Genomic DNA, 14,357 nt, shown 5'->3' with positions numbered 1-14,357 from the left:
AACCTTTCACTGAGATGATGGGTCAAGCTCTCGGAAAGCAATGCGAGGTTGAAGGAGGCACAGTCTCATCTGTAAGGATTGTGCAAAGATCTTTCTTTTCAAAGGTTGCTCCACAGAAGGTGTACAGCTTTCTTGAACATGTAGCTAAACTCCTAGGGACTGTAAGACTTTAAAACCAAAGAGATTTAGGAAACCTTACTCCAAACTGGTGAGGTTGTATGGTTCTCCAACTAACTCCATTTACGCCATAGCGTTGAGAGCTCAGGGAGATTATTTGCCTGCATTTAGCACTGGCAAAAAAAGATAAGTCAGAATAGCCATCTAGGTAGTCTATAAGCTCCTGCCAGTGGTTAATCCGTGGCTTGTCAGCCTTTCATTTGTTGGGAGACTCAGACTAAACTCAACCCCTACTCACAGAAGAGGTCGAAGAATAATTCACTGAAAGAACAGGACATGTGGGATCCCTATAGGCCCTTGAGCCCTATCCTGCTCGTGAAAAGAAGGCTGTGAGCCACTGACTTTTCACCAGTCCACAAATAAAACCAGTGAGTGTGAAGAAATACCAGCTTTCACCTTCCGCTACACTTAGCAGTAGCCAGTCTCGCCAGCTGGCACGTCTCTCCTCCCAGCCAACCTGCCTTTGATATCCGTCAGCCTCTGGCTACAGAGACATCTGGAAGTTATTATCCAGCAGAGCGTATCACAAACCCATTTACATAATATAATATCATATTTTGTGTTCCTGCTTAGCTGAACATTTTGGATCACTCTAATGTTTGGGTAAATAAGCCACCATTCTCTGCATATAAATAACAGTGTGTCTTAGGGTATGTTTGTTGGAGATTATTAATTTTATAGGGCTCAACCTGCAAAACGAAATGCTCAAGATTCAGCACTAAAATATATTATTCTTGCACTTGGAATAAAAAGTACCTGCAATTGGAGGAGAGGTAATAAGGCTTTTATTTCCCAAGTATCAAAATTATTTATGATTTAACCTGTCTTTTATTTATATGCCAGTCTTATGATTTTCATAGGATCTTTAAAACTTCGCACTAGACATTTTTCAGGAAAGAAATAATACCTGACTTGCTCTGTTTCTAGTGTTACTCCTAGGGTTTAACTGAGGCAACGTGTTTTTAATATATTTTTATCAATACAACAGGATACAAAGCCACCTTTAGTCCATTGCTCAAACACTTCTCTTCATCTCCTATATCAATACACATTTTGAAAACTGGTACCATTTTCTACCAAGGAAAAAAAATCTATTTAAAAATATTTAATCTGAAGCATTTTTGCTTGTTTCCATGGTAGCTGCGGAAAGGACAGGAGAAAATGATATTTACCAAACAGAAAATAAGACAATGAAAATATAGCTTAGTTCTTCAACAAAGGGAACATGAGAGCACTGCAAAATAAACATTTGCATGAATTCTGTTCTAAGGAGACAACATTTTGCTGGCATCACGGATGGCAGTGGAGGACGAATGAGCCCTTTTTTCCCAAAATGCACCATTTCCCCAGTTTTTGATCTTTTAGCAGAGAGAGATATTTCATTTTGTGTTCTCATACAGTATAATGAAAGGGTTGCAGAACAAACAGCAAATTTATTTATTTTAGGGTAATTGATTCTTTTTTATTTAGGTCATTGCTGAATTTGCCAAAGTTGGAGACAGGAAAAAAATAGTTTTAACAAGATCAGGCTTTTTATTTTAGACTTCCATTTACTGCAGTCATTCTATGTGAACGTATTCTTTAGGAACTGCACAGGCAAGGAATCCCTAATCTGTTTTTCTCCTTATCCACCTTCTAGAAATCTGTTATGACTATCTATATTAGCTCTATTTACTAATAGTTGTAAGCTGTGGTAAATTTAATCAAAGATAGCTTCATGTCACGTCCCATTACCATCATGGCATAAATTGCTATTCATGAATGATTTGTGTCAAAGTGCTCTGAAAACTAGTGTTTTAGCAGCAAGATGTTCCAATGTGCACAGTTCTTCAGCAAGGGCATTAAATTAATGTGTTTGCAGAGAAGCCACTAATTGACAATGAGACGTGATTTTGGCAGTAGACTTCCACTTTAAAGATAATGAACAGTGTTCAGATACAGAGAAGAACCCCCTCTGCTCCTAAAACTATACTAATAACTTCTGGTATAAACAGGAATAGAGGGAACCAATCCTGACATGATATTTCAAGTGCCAAATCAAGCTGTTTGATCATCACGACTTACAAAAGCAAACAGTGGAATCTCAGTGTTTGTGACCTTTATCAAATCTGGCTGCATACAGTCAGGAATGTTATGTTTGGTTAGGAACTCATTAAACAAAATTACCTCTCCATTTATAGAAACCATACAATTACAGTATAAAACATTTTAATTAAATCAGCTAGTTAAGCAAAAATTCATTACTTTTTTTTTTTTTTTATCAGCTAGCAGTGGGGCTGCATAGAGCAGTTCACATTAGAGTCAATTAGTAAGAAAAATTGTCAGATTTGGCAAGTGCATGAGCTTCCAGAACACATCAGCTGACAGGGAAGAAAAAGTTTGACTAAAATCTAACAGAGTTACTGCCCCCAGAGGAGGAGAATGAGCCACGTAAAATGCACACACATGCATCAGCCATGCCAAATGCCCCTCTCTCCCAAGGAGTCTGTGTCAAAGCTGAGCAACCGCCTGTATGTGCACTGTTCCTTGATAGCTGAAAAATGAGGCATGCATGCAAATTTAAGGTTGTTAGGTATCTGGCTGGCTTTGCAGGCTTTGGAAAATTTTATCTGATGTAACTAATAAAATGTGATCAGTGTGACTGAGGAATCAAAATGTTCCTTAGTGTTGTAGGGCTGCAGAGCAACAAAAAAGCTGAAGAAGAGTAACAGGTAAAACCAGGGAATTTTTAAATAGGGAGAACACAACACTCTGGCTTGTAAGTCAGGGAGGAGAAGATCCTTTCTTTACAAAAGATGTAGCAGGGCCCTGAGTGGGCAACTGTAATTAAATGCTAAGCTAAGTCTGGACTCCAGAGAAAAGAGACACCCACTAGCTCTGGCCATAACCTGCACGGTTGCCATAGAAGACTCTTATTTAAAAAAATAAAGACAATTTATTCTCTTTGATCAGATAACCTAACAAGGCTAGTGGCCCAGATAAGGACCTTGTAGACGCAGACTGCAGAACATGGCGTTTCAGGTGGCTGCTGACCAGGTGACCCCCAGGTAACAGATGATGTTGATTTGCCAGTACAATTTAACTGAAATTCAGAAATCACCTGAACTCACCCACGCCTCCTCTTTGTCTAAATATTTGGTAAATTACCAGTTTTAAGCTGAAATCTGTTAAGTCACCAGAGCACTTCAGTACGCTTTACTTTTGCACTAGCAGAATAAGGACACCTGCAGGCAACCCACACTCCTATTCATTACTGAGCAGACACGAAATGTGAAAGGTGTCTCTAAGGTGAGGGAAGCTTCAGCTGGGGTGGAGAGGCAGAGCTGTGTTGAAACTTATTCTGTGGTACCACACCGCACTGATGATTAGAGGCATCTCCTGGACTGCGCACTGCTTTCGAGATTTCAAATGATGCTCTTCCATTGTCTGGAATACTCATGTACCAAAGCAGGTACATAAGAAATCCATCTGCCTCTGGCGGAATCTTTTATGGTTCCCACAGATTTCAAGCACCTGTGATACTCTTCTTGTCATTGTCAGGCTCTGAATATTGCAAGAGCCTTCAATGAACAGAAGAAGATGACATCATCCACAAAGCACAGCTCTTGATGTACTTTTCTTTCTCATTTTAAGGCTTGAACATCTTATCCCAACGTGAAAAGTTCTGATGAGGCTGTTTCCTTGTAAAGCTTCCCACATCAACTTGACCTTTTCACATTCCCTTTGTAAGATCTAATCTTGCAGAGCTTCTTAGGTAGGATTGTTTAAGAAACATCTAAATTACTGTTGTACTCTACCTTCTAGTGTTTACAAAAAGACACTTCTACCTTCAAGTTAATGTCATTCTCATAATTGGAAGAAGCCATACACAATGGCTTCAGAACTACAAGTACTTTTCAAGAGCATGGCTATTAAATTACAGAATACTACATACTTGTTACCTGTTCAGATACCTATAGGACAGGAATAAAGGCGGTAGATCTTGTCATATACTATACAGTAAAAACCTCTACTGCTTCATCTTACCTCTCTCATTCTGCACATATCTAGTCGAGAAAAACATATGAAATATCTGGGCTAGCAAGCTGAGTTCTTCCACCCAGAAAAAACTTCTAACAAATAATTAGAAAAATTGTTCCAAACCACATTTCTTTTGCTTCTAGAACTCCGCCTACTACAATTGCTCTTCATCACAGAAAGAAGCAGGAGCAAATTTACCCCTTAACAAGCCTGTGAAAAATTTTAATCCAATTTTATTGTTCTAAAGCCACGAGGTTCAAAAGATACATGAATTAAAATAATCATAATGAATTAAATGTAACAATACTCCTTCTCTTCATGATGTTTGCAAGTAAAAAGATCACAAGAGATTTAAGAGATCACAAGCACCGCTGCTACTTTAGCACAAAGCAAAGTAATTCATTTTGGTACTTCTCCCCAGTGCTAGCATGCGAGTTTGCCCTTTCAAGTTATCCTTTGGTTATTTCAAGAGGCTCTTCAGAAAAGGCTGTTCTTCTTTTATTCCCCAATTCTGGAGTGCACCTAAGCAAATGCTTAAATCTGAACAAGCGAACGTATTCAGTTTATCTCCATTTGCATGATGAAATCTAAGCGTGTGTTTAAATGCTTTGCTGGATGGAGACAGTGTTTGAAATCCCGCTCCTCACTGGCGGTAATGACAGCCCGCTCAGCCCACCCTGCCACGCTGGACACCCGCGCCTGGCTGGTTCTCCTCGCTCCTCCGGCCGGCAGTGCCGAGGGGGCAGAACGGGATGCAGCTGCACTACCACGAAGCATGTCCAGCGAGCAAGGACCTGGCCTCCAGAGGTTGGGAGGAACCGAAGCCTTTCTTCACCCTGAGCTTGTAACTACCAAGCTGTCTCAGCTCGCTGGGCTAAAGAAAAGACAGGTGGACAGTCGCAGCCCCTAAAAAAACATTTATTTTAATGGACGTGCCTGCATGAAGCAATTTTTGTTTTTACTCAAACTCATGTTTACAAGCAACTGTCAAAAGATTACCACAGCGATGAAGTTTTTTTTAGGAAAGTCAGTCCAAAATATTTTTTGGAAGTGGCAGTCAGACTTCAGCAGTTAAGAACAAAGAACGTGAAACCGGAGGTCAAAGGCTTTGATCTTGCAAGGGCAAGGCACGTATCACAGGCAGGCAGTCTGCAGCAGTCCAAGGGTTTTGTTTTATCAGAAAAAACTTATTTCCGTGCAGGCACTTCAATCCTTAGGACTTCTTTTTGTTTGAAGGAAGACAGACCTGGAGTGAATTTCACCTACGGATGATCTTTCTAGTACAGCTTTGAGCCTGACCCTTGGTAAGATGCTGACTATTTAAGAACTAAATGCAGCAAGTGCAGCACTCGGAAACTTCCCATAGTGGGCTGATTTTCCAAGGCAATGAGCACCTGTATGTCATATCTCATCTTGGCTTCAGTGCAAGCCAGTGTGATTCAACACACCTGAAAATCAGGCCAAGTAAATTCACATGTTTTCACAAACATGACTTTCATCTCATGCGAGGATTAAATGCTAAATGTTCAAATTCACTTAAGCATGAGGTCAGACAAGGTCACCTGACGCATCTTCATTAGACTGCCACAGTTAATATGAGCAGTCTCACTGGTAACCATTATATGATATTAATTTATTAGTTGTCCGCTTTTTCATCTTTTCCACTGATCTGATTTGTTAAAACCCCAAACAGTGCCTCACAAGTTACCTAAAGGAAACAGAAATCTCCGTATCTACCCTCACTGACTGTGATCAGTCAAGGCTTTATTTCACTGATGAGGATACAGAAATAAAAATGATGCCGGCTGCCATTTTACTGGACTTGGTTACTGCCTTGGATCCCCCCCAGAGGCAGTCAAACAGGACAGTGCCAGCATAACAAACCAGTACTTAAAATGTGCGTAAATCTGGCCAGAAAAAGGAAGGATGATAAATACAGTCTCATTTCTTCAGCCCCTCTCTAGGGATAACACAGTTTGATGGGGCAGACCCCATCACCCTGATGCCATAGATAGTATCTCATCCCAATGCAGGGGAAGGAAGGAAAGGCAACAAATACAGCAGCTCTTTTTTCCCCATTTCTTCCAGGCTCACCCACTTGAGAGCAACAGGAAGACCAGGGGCACTGGAAGCACAGCTCCCACTTAAGCTGTCTTTTTCTTCCATCAAGGGAAGGCTATATCTTCATCGCTCCCAGGCCTCGCGCAGACCATCCTGGCGAGCACAATAACCGAGGTCATAAACAAGATCAGTGCTGAATAAGCCTTTCCTTGCCCTGAAACCTTTGTATTTGTGATCAGCAATAAAAGGCTGTACTGGAATTTAAAATCTCAGCCAGGTAAAATGCCAGAGATTATTATTTAAAGGCTGTAAATAAAAAAAACCTCTGGCTGTAAGAATCAAATTTTCACATTCATATTGTATGGCTGTGGACTGATACCTGGGTTATGAAAGAAGCCCAAAATAAGATGAGACATAATAAAACACAAGCTGGGCTAAAGCGAGGATTGATTTCTGACAGTAGTTCTCAGTGTTTTAAACGCTAGCTGCATACCCATATATTTGCAAGATTTTAATTGCACAATTCCCAGTGATTTAACATTGCAAAAATTTACATACTTCCATGCTCAGAATTTGAGAAGCTAAGACAATGAGAAACTTAGGTTGACATAAACATGATTCAAAGAAAACAATATTCTTTTTTCTAAAATAAGTCACTGGCAGCAGATTACTGGCTTCCTACATGTATTGAATATATCCTGTATCTCCAAGCTCTTTTGCTGTGAATTCCTTTCTATGCTGTATTTCTCTGATCTTGATTTTAACTCATGAGGGGAGAACTACAGAAAAATAGATAAACAAATACATAAGAAAATTTGCCAGACGTGCCTTAGCATGCTTAAAACGCGTACAAGCACTGAAAAAATAAAGAAAAAATCAACATGAAAGAGTGGGCCAGAACTTCAGATGGGACAAGCCAACACGGGGAGTGGAGGACGTCGATTAGCGAGGAGTGACGAGGAGGAGCTCGGACTCCACGGACACAGAGAGTAGTGTGGGAAGCAAAGCACACGTAATGTGCTATGTGCTATGAAATGGCTATGTATCTGTTCACATACTTAGGAAGACTTGAGATTCTGCAGCTAAGAAACGGAAGACGCTCTGAAAACTGAAGTCTTCAGCAATGTCACTGTTCACAAACATAATCTTCATTTTTAGGTTTTTAGTTGAGTCAATATCCAATTGTTAGAAAGAATAGCATGCACTCTTAGAGAAGGAGACATTGCACTGCTAATTCCAGATAAGTAAAGCCTGGCTTTACTTTGTTTCTTCTGGAGCATTATCCCACTCAAGTTTATCTTTCATAAATGCTGACACAAGCTATAAAGACTTTATACTATTTCATAAAATTTTCTTTTTTCTTTCTCTTCTTCCTTCAAAATTATACCCACAGGTCTGACCGATACTTTCAATTGCAACAACAAGCAGCCAGACAAGAACAGTACAAGAAACTTTATCTTAAGTATTTATTGTTATGCTGGAATATCACTCCGTTTCCTCTGGGGTAATTTGGTACTCCTGTGGGAAATATGTGACCTCATTTGCATTTTCTAATTGAATTGCTATCAGGTTTCCTGCAAGACTGAACAAAAAAAAATTCCTAGAGTTACTAACATCACTTGTATGAACCAGAAGAAAGTTTATGTTCAAGTGTTTGCTGGGCAGGAGGGGAAAATGTATGCTTCATGTATCATGTAATACTTTTTAAAAATATTTACCTTCTTTGCTATCATTTCATCCTACTAGCATTAAACTTTAATCTAGTATTTAGAATTCTTTCATTACAGTGGTTACTAGTGAAAATTTGCAGATTTGCCCAGGTTATTCAGTCATCTAAAGCAATTAGCACATTTATAAGGCCAATACTATGAAGGAGGGGAAACTGTCATAGCACTGGGTCACTCACCATTAAAATGTTAGCTTGCACCGAGAGTAACAGCACAGCTGTGGGATCTCAGGTGCAGGTATAGACCACAAAAGCTCTGATTTTGCAATGAAAGCACACAAGGGGACAACTATCCTGACAGGAGCCATTCCGAACTAATCTGCCACCCTGAAAGCATGCTGGCCACCACTAAAGCTCTCCCAGCCCATTACACAGATTTCCAGTCTTATATATTGTGATAATAAAGGATCACAAATCCAAAGGATCAGGTATTGAGGGGTTTATGCACCCTCCTGGGAAGTAGACCGCTGCCTCCATTTTGCAGGCAGGCTATAGGAAACTGGGTTTGCTCCCCAAGAATGCACCAGGTATTTGCAGCAGAGCAGGGACCTCACTTCTGGTGCCCACGACCTCAGCCAGTATCCCAAACATTTATTCTGTATTAACCTCCCTTATAAACCAAATATCTAATAACGGCCATTCCATGAGGGCTAATCATGTTTTCATGAAGCTTTAATCCACGGATAATTGTGAACTAAATTCTGATTTATCCTTTCAGAGGTGATTCAGAGGGGCAGCAAGCTTCCCGTCACGCAGTGAGGCTGCCCCAGCTGAGGGCCATCAGTCACAGAGAAGCCTACAGAAACACAGAGGATGGGCGAGCAAGGCAAAAGGACTTGTTTGTGCTGTAGGTGCCAGCAAACAGAGATCGGTAGGTGTGCTAAGGCAAATTTCATGCCAATTATTTTTAATGTCTGGGAACTGTTCAGCATTTTCACAAAATCAGTCACAAATTTACAAAGTAAAATGGAAATGGATGTATGCACCAGAACAGAGAGTTGGTGTCTCTCCCCCTCTCACGTCACCTCCTCCCTTCTCTCCCATATTTGCCATCTCCACATCCTGAATATAACACAACAGTCTGAAGTATCTTTAAAAAAATTATGTAGTTCTGCCTGAGTCGTATTATACTATACAAAACCAAATGTGAAATCTGTTTCTAGTAAAAGCCATGAAATGTAGTATATTAGGGTCATGGCCTGAAAAACATTGAACTGGATATTGTTAGGTTTTGGCATAAACACTATTATTTTTTAAAATAATCTCATAATCATACTTATTTCTTTAGTAAACAAAGGATTATTTTGCTTGCAAAAAGCACAAGCATTTAAATAAAACACAAGTTGGATGCCTGCTATAGGGACCCACAATAAAACTGCTTATGACCTTGTCATTAGTCTTGTTTTCCGTATTTTTCCAGCCTCAAACTACACACTAATAAGGCTTTTAAAAAGGAGGGATATGAATTTTAAAAAGCTTAGCTCTCTCTGTTTTGAACCAGAGTTCAGCTTACATTAACATTAGATGAATTTCCAACCAAATATTTTACTAAAACAGAAATGTGTGCTTATTCAGTTTTCTTTCTGCTACACTGAGAAGAAATTTAAAGCAGTATATAAGACATCTTACTTTGTTCCTTCAATATTTAATTACTTTTGGAAGGAAGCAGTATTTCTTTGGTTAGAAAATGGCAAATACAGTTGACATAACATACAGGGCTTAATTATATCTTGCACGAACCAGAGCCTTACCGAAGAGCAGCTGAAGTGTATTTATACGACTCTAAGCCATGCAAAACCTCAGGGGTCAGCCCATTGGGCAACTGCTAGATTTAAGTCTCTCCAAGTCTTTTTCTTCTTGTCTCAAATGTGGCAAACATTCTCCCAAACAGCACAGACTTACAAGGCGGCATCCTGACAATACAGCACATAAAGTCTCTCCTCCTTTTCCCACTCCTTCCCTGCCCTGCCCTCTCTGCCCAAGCACTGCAGAAAAGAGGAGAGAAGAGGCCAGTCTTGGTATTTTGACAATTACTGTGGTGCGTTAATCCAAACTACAGCCATGGCCAAGTGACCTTGCTGGTCCCTGAACTAGCCATGACTGTTCCCCAGGACACACATCTTCATCCTTGCTCTGCAGGTCTTCAAGATCCAGCAATGAATCAAGCTCTTCAACCAATTTCCTGCCAAATCCTGCTTAAACGTAACTGCCCAACCATCACAGAACTGGGTTTTTTGAGTAAGCACCAGACAATATAACTGCGTTTACTCAGTATAGTACAGGAACTTCAGCCCAGATTAACACTGAAAAGGAAGGAGGAAAAAATGAAAAGGTGAACTCCTGCTGCCAAAGATGATATGGAAGAGGTGGGACAGAGACAGCTACTCAAGGAGCCGATCAGAAGAAAAGTGTTTTCATGAGCAGTCCCCAATTACAATAGCACTGTGCAGCCCAACACTGTATTTAACTGAAGCAATACTGCTCTCAGATTGCCAGGCAGGGACAGATCCTTCCTGCTTTTCAGCTACATGTATGAAACTAAAAAAGAAGGAAAGCGTCTGTAACCTTCTATCTGAAATACTGAACGGTGCTGGCCTTGCACTCTTCAGCTGTGGGGAAGGAAAGATGCTGGCATTGGGCAGAGGGGATGTTTGCCACTCCGGTGTCACGTTGTGCTTCGCTGCCCCACTGGCCCTCGCTGCATGTAAGCATATGTCCCTTATCAGGCAGTAGCAATGCTCCTTGTCCTTGCTGCAACGGAAGGGAACAAGCCCAAATCTCCCCTCTGGAAGCCCCCCGTGGAGCTGCAGGGCCATGCAGATGGCTCGTGGAGAGAAAGGAATCGCTGCGAAAACCAAGGAAACGTCTTAGCAGCACGGCAGCAGCAGCCAGTGCATGACTCCTGGTCTACACTGTCACAAAAGAAATCTGAACTTAACCTTGTATTTCTCAAGAAGATGGCTGACTTTTGATTCTGGAGGGAGGGAGGCACCCTTCATTTGCAGGTTTTATTTCAAGTCAAGAGAGAGTATTAGCAGTGAGATTCAAACACAAGGTATATAGCCTGCAGTATATAACAGAGCCAAGCTGTCACTTAAAAATACAAAAGTACGAACTTAAAGAACACTTCCCTCAGTGGTGACCTTAAATCATTTCTGTCAGAGAGGTTCAAGGATCATTTGCAAGAAATTTGATGCTGGTCATGGTATCTCCTCCTTGGACGCTTCCTTAGGAAGCGGAGACCAGGCAACACGAACAATCTGATGTCCCACGTAACTTTTAAAGGTTTGGGGAACACAGACAAAGGAAGAATGAAGTAAGAAAGAGAGCTTTGAAAGCTTCTTACCTTGTGTCCGCTATGTTGCGACTTCTCTGTCACCAGAAACCTGACAATTGCCTCCCATCTGCCCAGGATCTGGGGATCCCACGCGGTCACCATCAGGATCAGCTGCTTCGAGGGCATTTGCACATGGTGGGCAGCATACATGGTCCCATCCGCTCTCACCTTGAAGTCCAGGCTGTTGGTTTCATACCGAACTCCCTTGTTACCGGCACAGTTATTAAATTTTACTAGAACAGAGAGTAAGAGATGGAAGAAACGTGTGAGATTGGCGTGATAAGGAAAGCAATCAAACACAAGTTTCAGACATTTAATTTTCACTGATGTCTTCTATATCTCTAATAACCATCAAGGAAATGATTTAACTGTTTCTTCGACCTTTCAGGAGTGCTCTTGTGCTTTATCTCCATTCCCCAGGGAAGAAGTTGTAAGCCATTTTTAAAGTATTTGATACAGTTTCATTAGATCTCAAACACAGCTGTTCCCCATTTCTACAAGTGGATTTCTCCCTTGTTGCCATTATCTTTTAAATTCGACTGGAGTCTATTACCCACACTGTGGGTATTTTTTTGCACGAAATGTTCTCCATTTCCCTAACCCTTCAATAACCTACTTACCAGATAGCCTATTTGCACATTCTTAACTGAAATTCAAAAGCCCATAACAATTCCATTATCAGAAATATAAAAACAAAAAAATTAAACAAAGGAAAAAAAAATTAAACCGTTTTGCGGAACGCATCCGCTGCTGGAACCAGACCCACCCCCCAACCACAACTGCAATCCCACCCTGGCCGAGCTCTCCACATGTTACAGCTACTGCAAAAAGGAACTGTAAAACTTCACTTCACAAACCACAATGCATCATTTAAAAGCCTACACTGTCAGATCAAAGCTCCCCAGTTGCTGATATTTTTATTTTCGGCATTTTTTGCTCAAATTCTTTCACAGTCTAGTTTGAAAACTATTTTTATTGGCATTATGAAACATGTCACATACATTAGGCTGGAAAAAACCCAAACTATTATACGACAAAATTGACAAATCTGATAGAAATTGAACCTGCAGCTAATCACATAGGAAACAAAATACTTTCTGCCATTCGAGTAATCCACGGGGCGGAACACACATGTGGTGAAGGAAAACATATTGTACCCGTAAAAACATCTCAAGTGAGTGAGAATGGATATACAGCTTTCTAGCTAGGATCGTTACATGGGTTCTCATGCTGCGGCTTCTGAGTGCTTAGCAGCGATGCTCGTAGCCTGCCCCGAGATAAGGAAAACCTGCTAGCCCAAGTCAGATGCAGCTTCAGCAGGCACTTAATTTTTGCACAAGAAAAGCTAGGTCAGATGAATCCTACCTAGACTGGCTGTGGTGGGAGGAGAAGGGACGCAGTGGCAATCCAGGTGAGACGAGCTCCTGGGCCAGTTTTACCCCACCCGTCCCCCTCCCCCTGTACCATCGCTGACTGCTTCTGCAGCGCTGCTTTGAGCTGAAGCAGGGACTAATCTGGATTTAAACAAAAATATTCGAGGGATGGCACAGGCGAAAGAAAAAGGCTGCCAGGAAACTGCTCAACCTGCTGCCAAAGCCCCGGTACAATCACAGTGTGGAGACACGAGGAGCACTCTGTAGTGGAGGAAGGGAAAATCCATCCCCTCCTTCACCAAACTGCACCTCTCAATAACCGGGGTGCCATGGTCATGTCTTAACTATACATCTTACAAAGGCTTTCCATGCTACATATTTATTTAGATCGCATTTGTACATTTTTATGCATGTGTAGTGGGAACTGTCACCTAATGCTGCAGTAATTATTGGGCACAAACAGCAAATGTCACACATTCATTTATAAAAAAGAAGATGGATAGAGTTATCTAGTATATAAAAAACCCATGGGTAATGCTTTTAAGCAATTTCATTGTCATAAGCTACATCATTAAGATCTTGTTTAATCTGGAATCCAGGGAAAACAAAAATCCCTCGGTTTTGTTTTGGAAGGCAGAGGTTTGCCCATCTTTACTTTTCACTGTAGCTCAGACTGCAGCAAATAACCTCCACGCCTATCTCATCTCGCCTGCTTTAGTGGAGACATTTGACCAGTTATCTCTGCTTTCTATCTCCAGAAGCATAACAAATGTTTTTTCAATGTAACAGGAAGCAGCATCTCCTGAATTACTCAAAGTTTAAATGAAACTTCGGTCACAATTTTTTAAGGGACAGGATGTTACTTAATCGCTACTTTGACCACAGTTTGAAGCTCTTGGCACCCTGGTGGGGATGAAACCAGGATGGCCTGAGACCCGCAAGGCGGCTGGTGCTGCTAGGGGAGATCCCTAGGGTCCTGGGAGCCACCCTGCTACACGACCTCCTTCGTCTCTCAGGAATTTTTGCAAATCTCCCCCACATTCCATAATAAATATGCCATAATAAATATGTGCAAACCCATCCAGTGCTCCACTGCTAATACGTTATTTATTTTCAGGTCCATGCTATCAGTGTTGTTAGAAATGACGTATATCGGCTGGCATATTATTGCACTCCTCTGCTACGTAATGGCAATGCAAAAAGCGAGTTGAATCTATACGTCCTGAAGTACCCACATATCATATACTAAAAGACATTTGAAGAAGAGAGAAAGGAGTGATAATGACTGCACATTAAAAACGATTCAGAGCTTACTTTGATTTTATTGAGATTAAAAGAAGCCCTACAGTGTACTAGTATTCCGAGAGAAGAAAAAAAAAATCCCTTCCTATACGTGTACGTAGTGATTTCAGTATTCAAAGTACTTAAACATCTGCTTAAGACACAGCACATGGCTCCAATATGCTGCTCTGGTGTCATATGTCACTGTGTCGACTTTTATGCTCCATTATCTAAAAATGGCTACCTCTTAGACAAAGTCCCTCTGTGACTTGCTAATTACTTCCATTAGTTTAAAACAAACTTGACTAGAGACAGAGAAAATCCTGAGAGAAATTAAGTCTAATTTTTGAAACAAGCAACGTCTCTGCTCCGCATTGCTCTT

General features: G+C 41.0%; 1 protein-coding gene across 1 annotated transcript in view; it reads right to left on the bottom strand.

The window, feature by feature from the left end:
• CDH4 (cadherin 4) overlaps positions 1-14,357 on the bottom strand; it is a 465,783-nt gene that overhangs the window by 171,740 nt on the left and 279,686 nt on the right. Inside the window, exon 3 of the mRNA XM_075020374.1 lies at positions 11,331-11,554. Within this exon, the coding sequence (XP_074876475.1) occupies positions 11,331-11,554 (224 nt within the window). The remainder of the gene's footprint in view (positions 1-11,330; positions 11,555-14,357) is intronic.

Source organism: Buteo buteo, chromosome 2 (assembly GCF_964188355.1).
Source record: "Buteo buteo chromosome 2, bButBut1.hap1.1, whole genome shotgun sequence".
In the NCBI taxonomy this organism is placed as follows: domain Eukaryota; kingdom Metazoa; phylum Chordata; class Aves; order Accipitriformes; family Accipitridae; genus Buteo; species Buteo buteo.
This window is presented reverse-complemented; position numbering and strand designations above follow the sequence as displayed.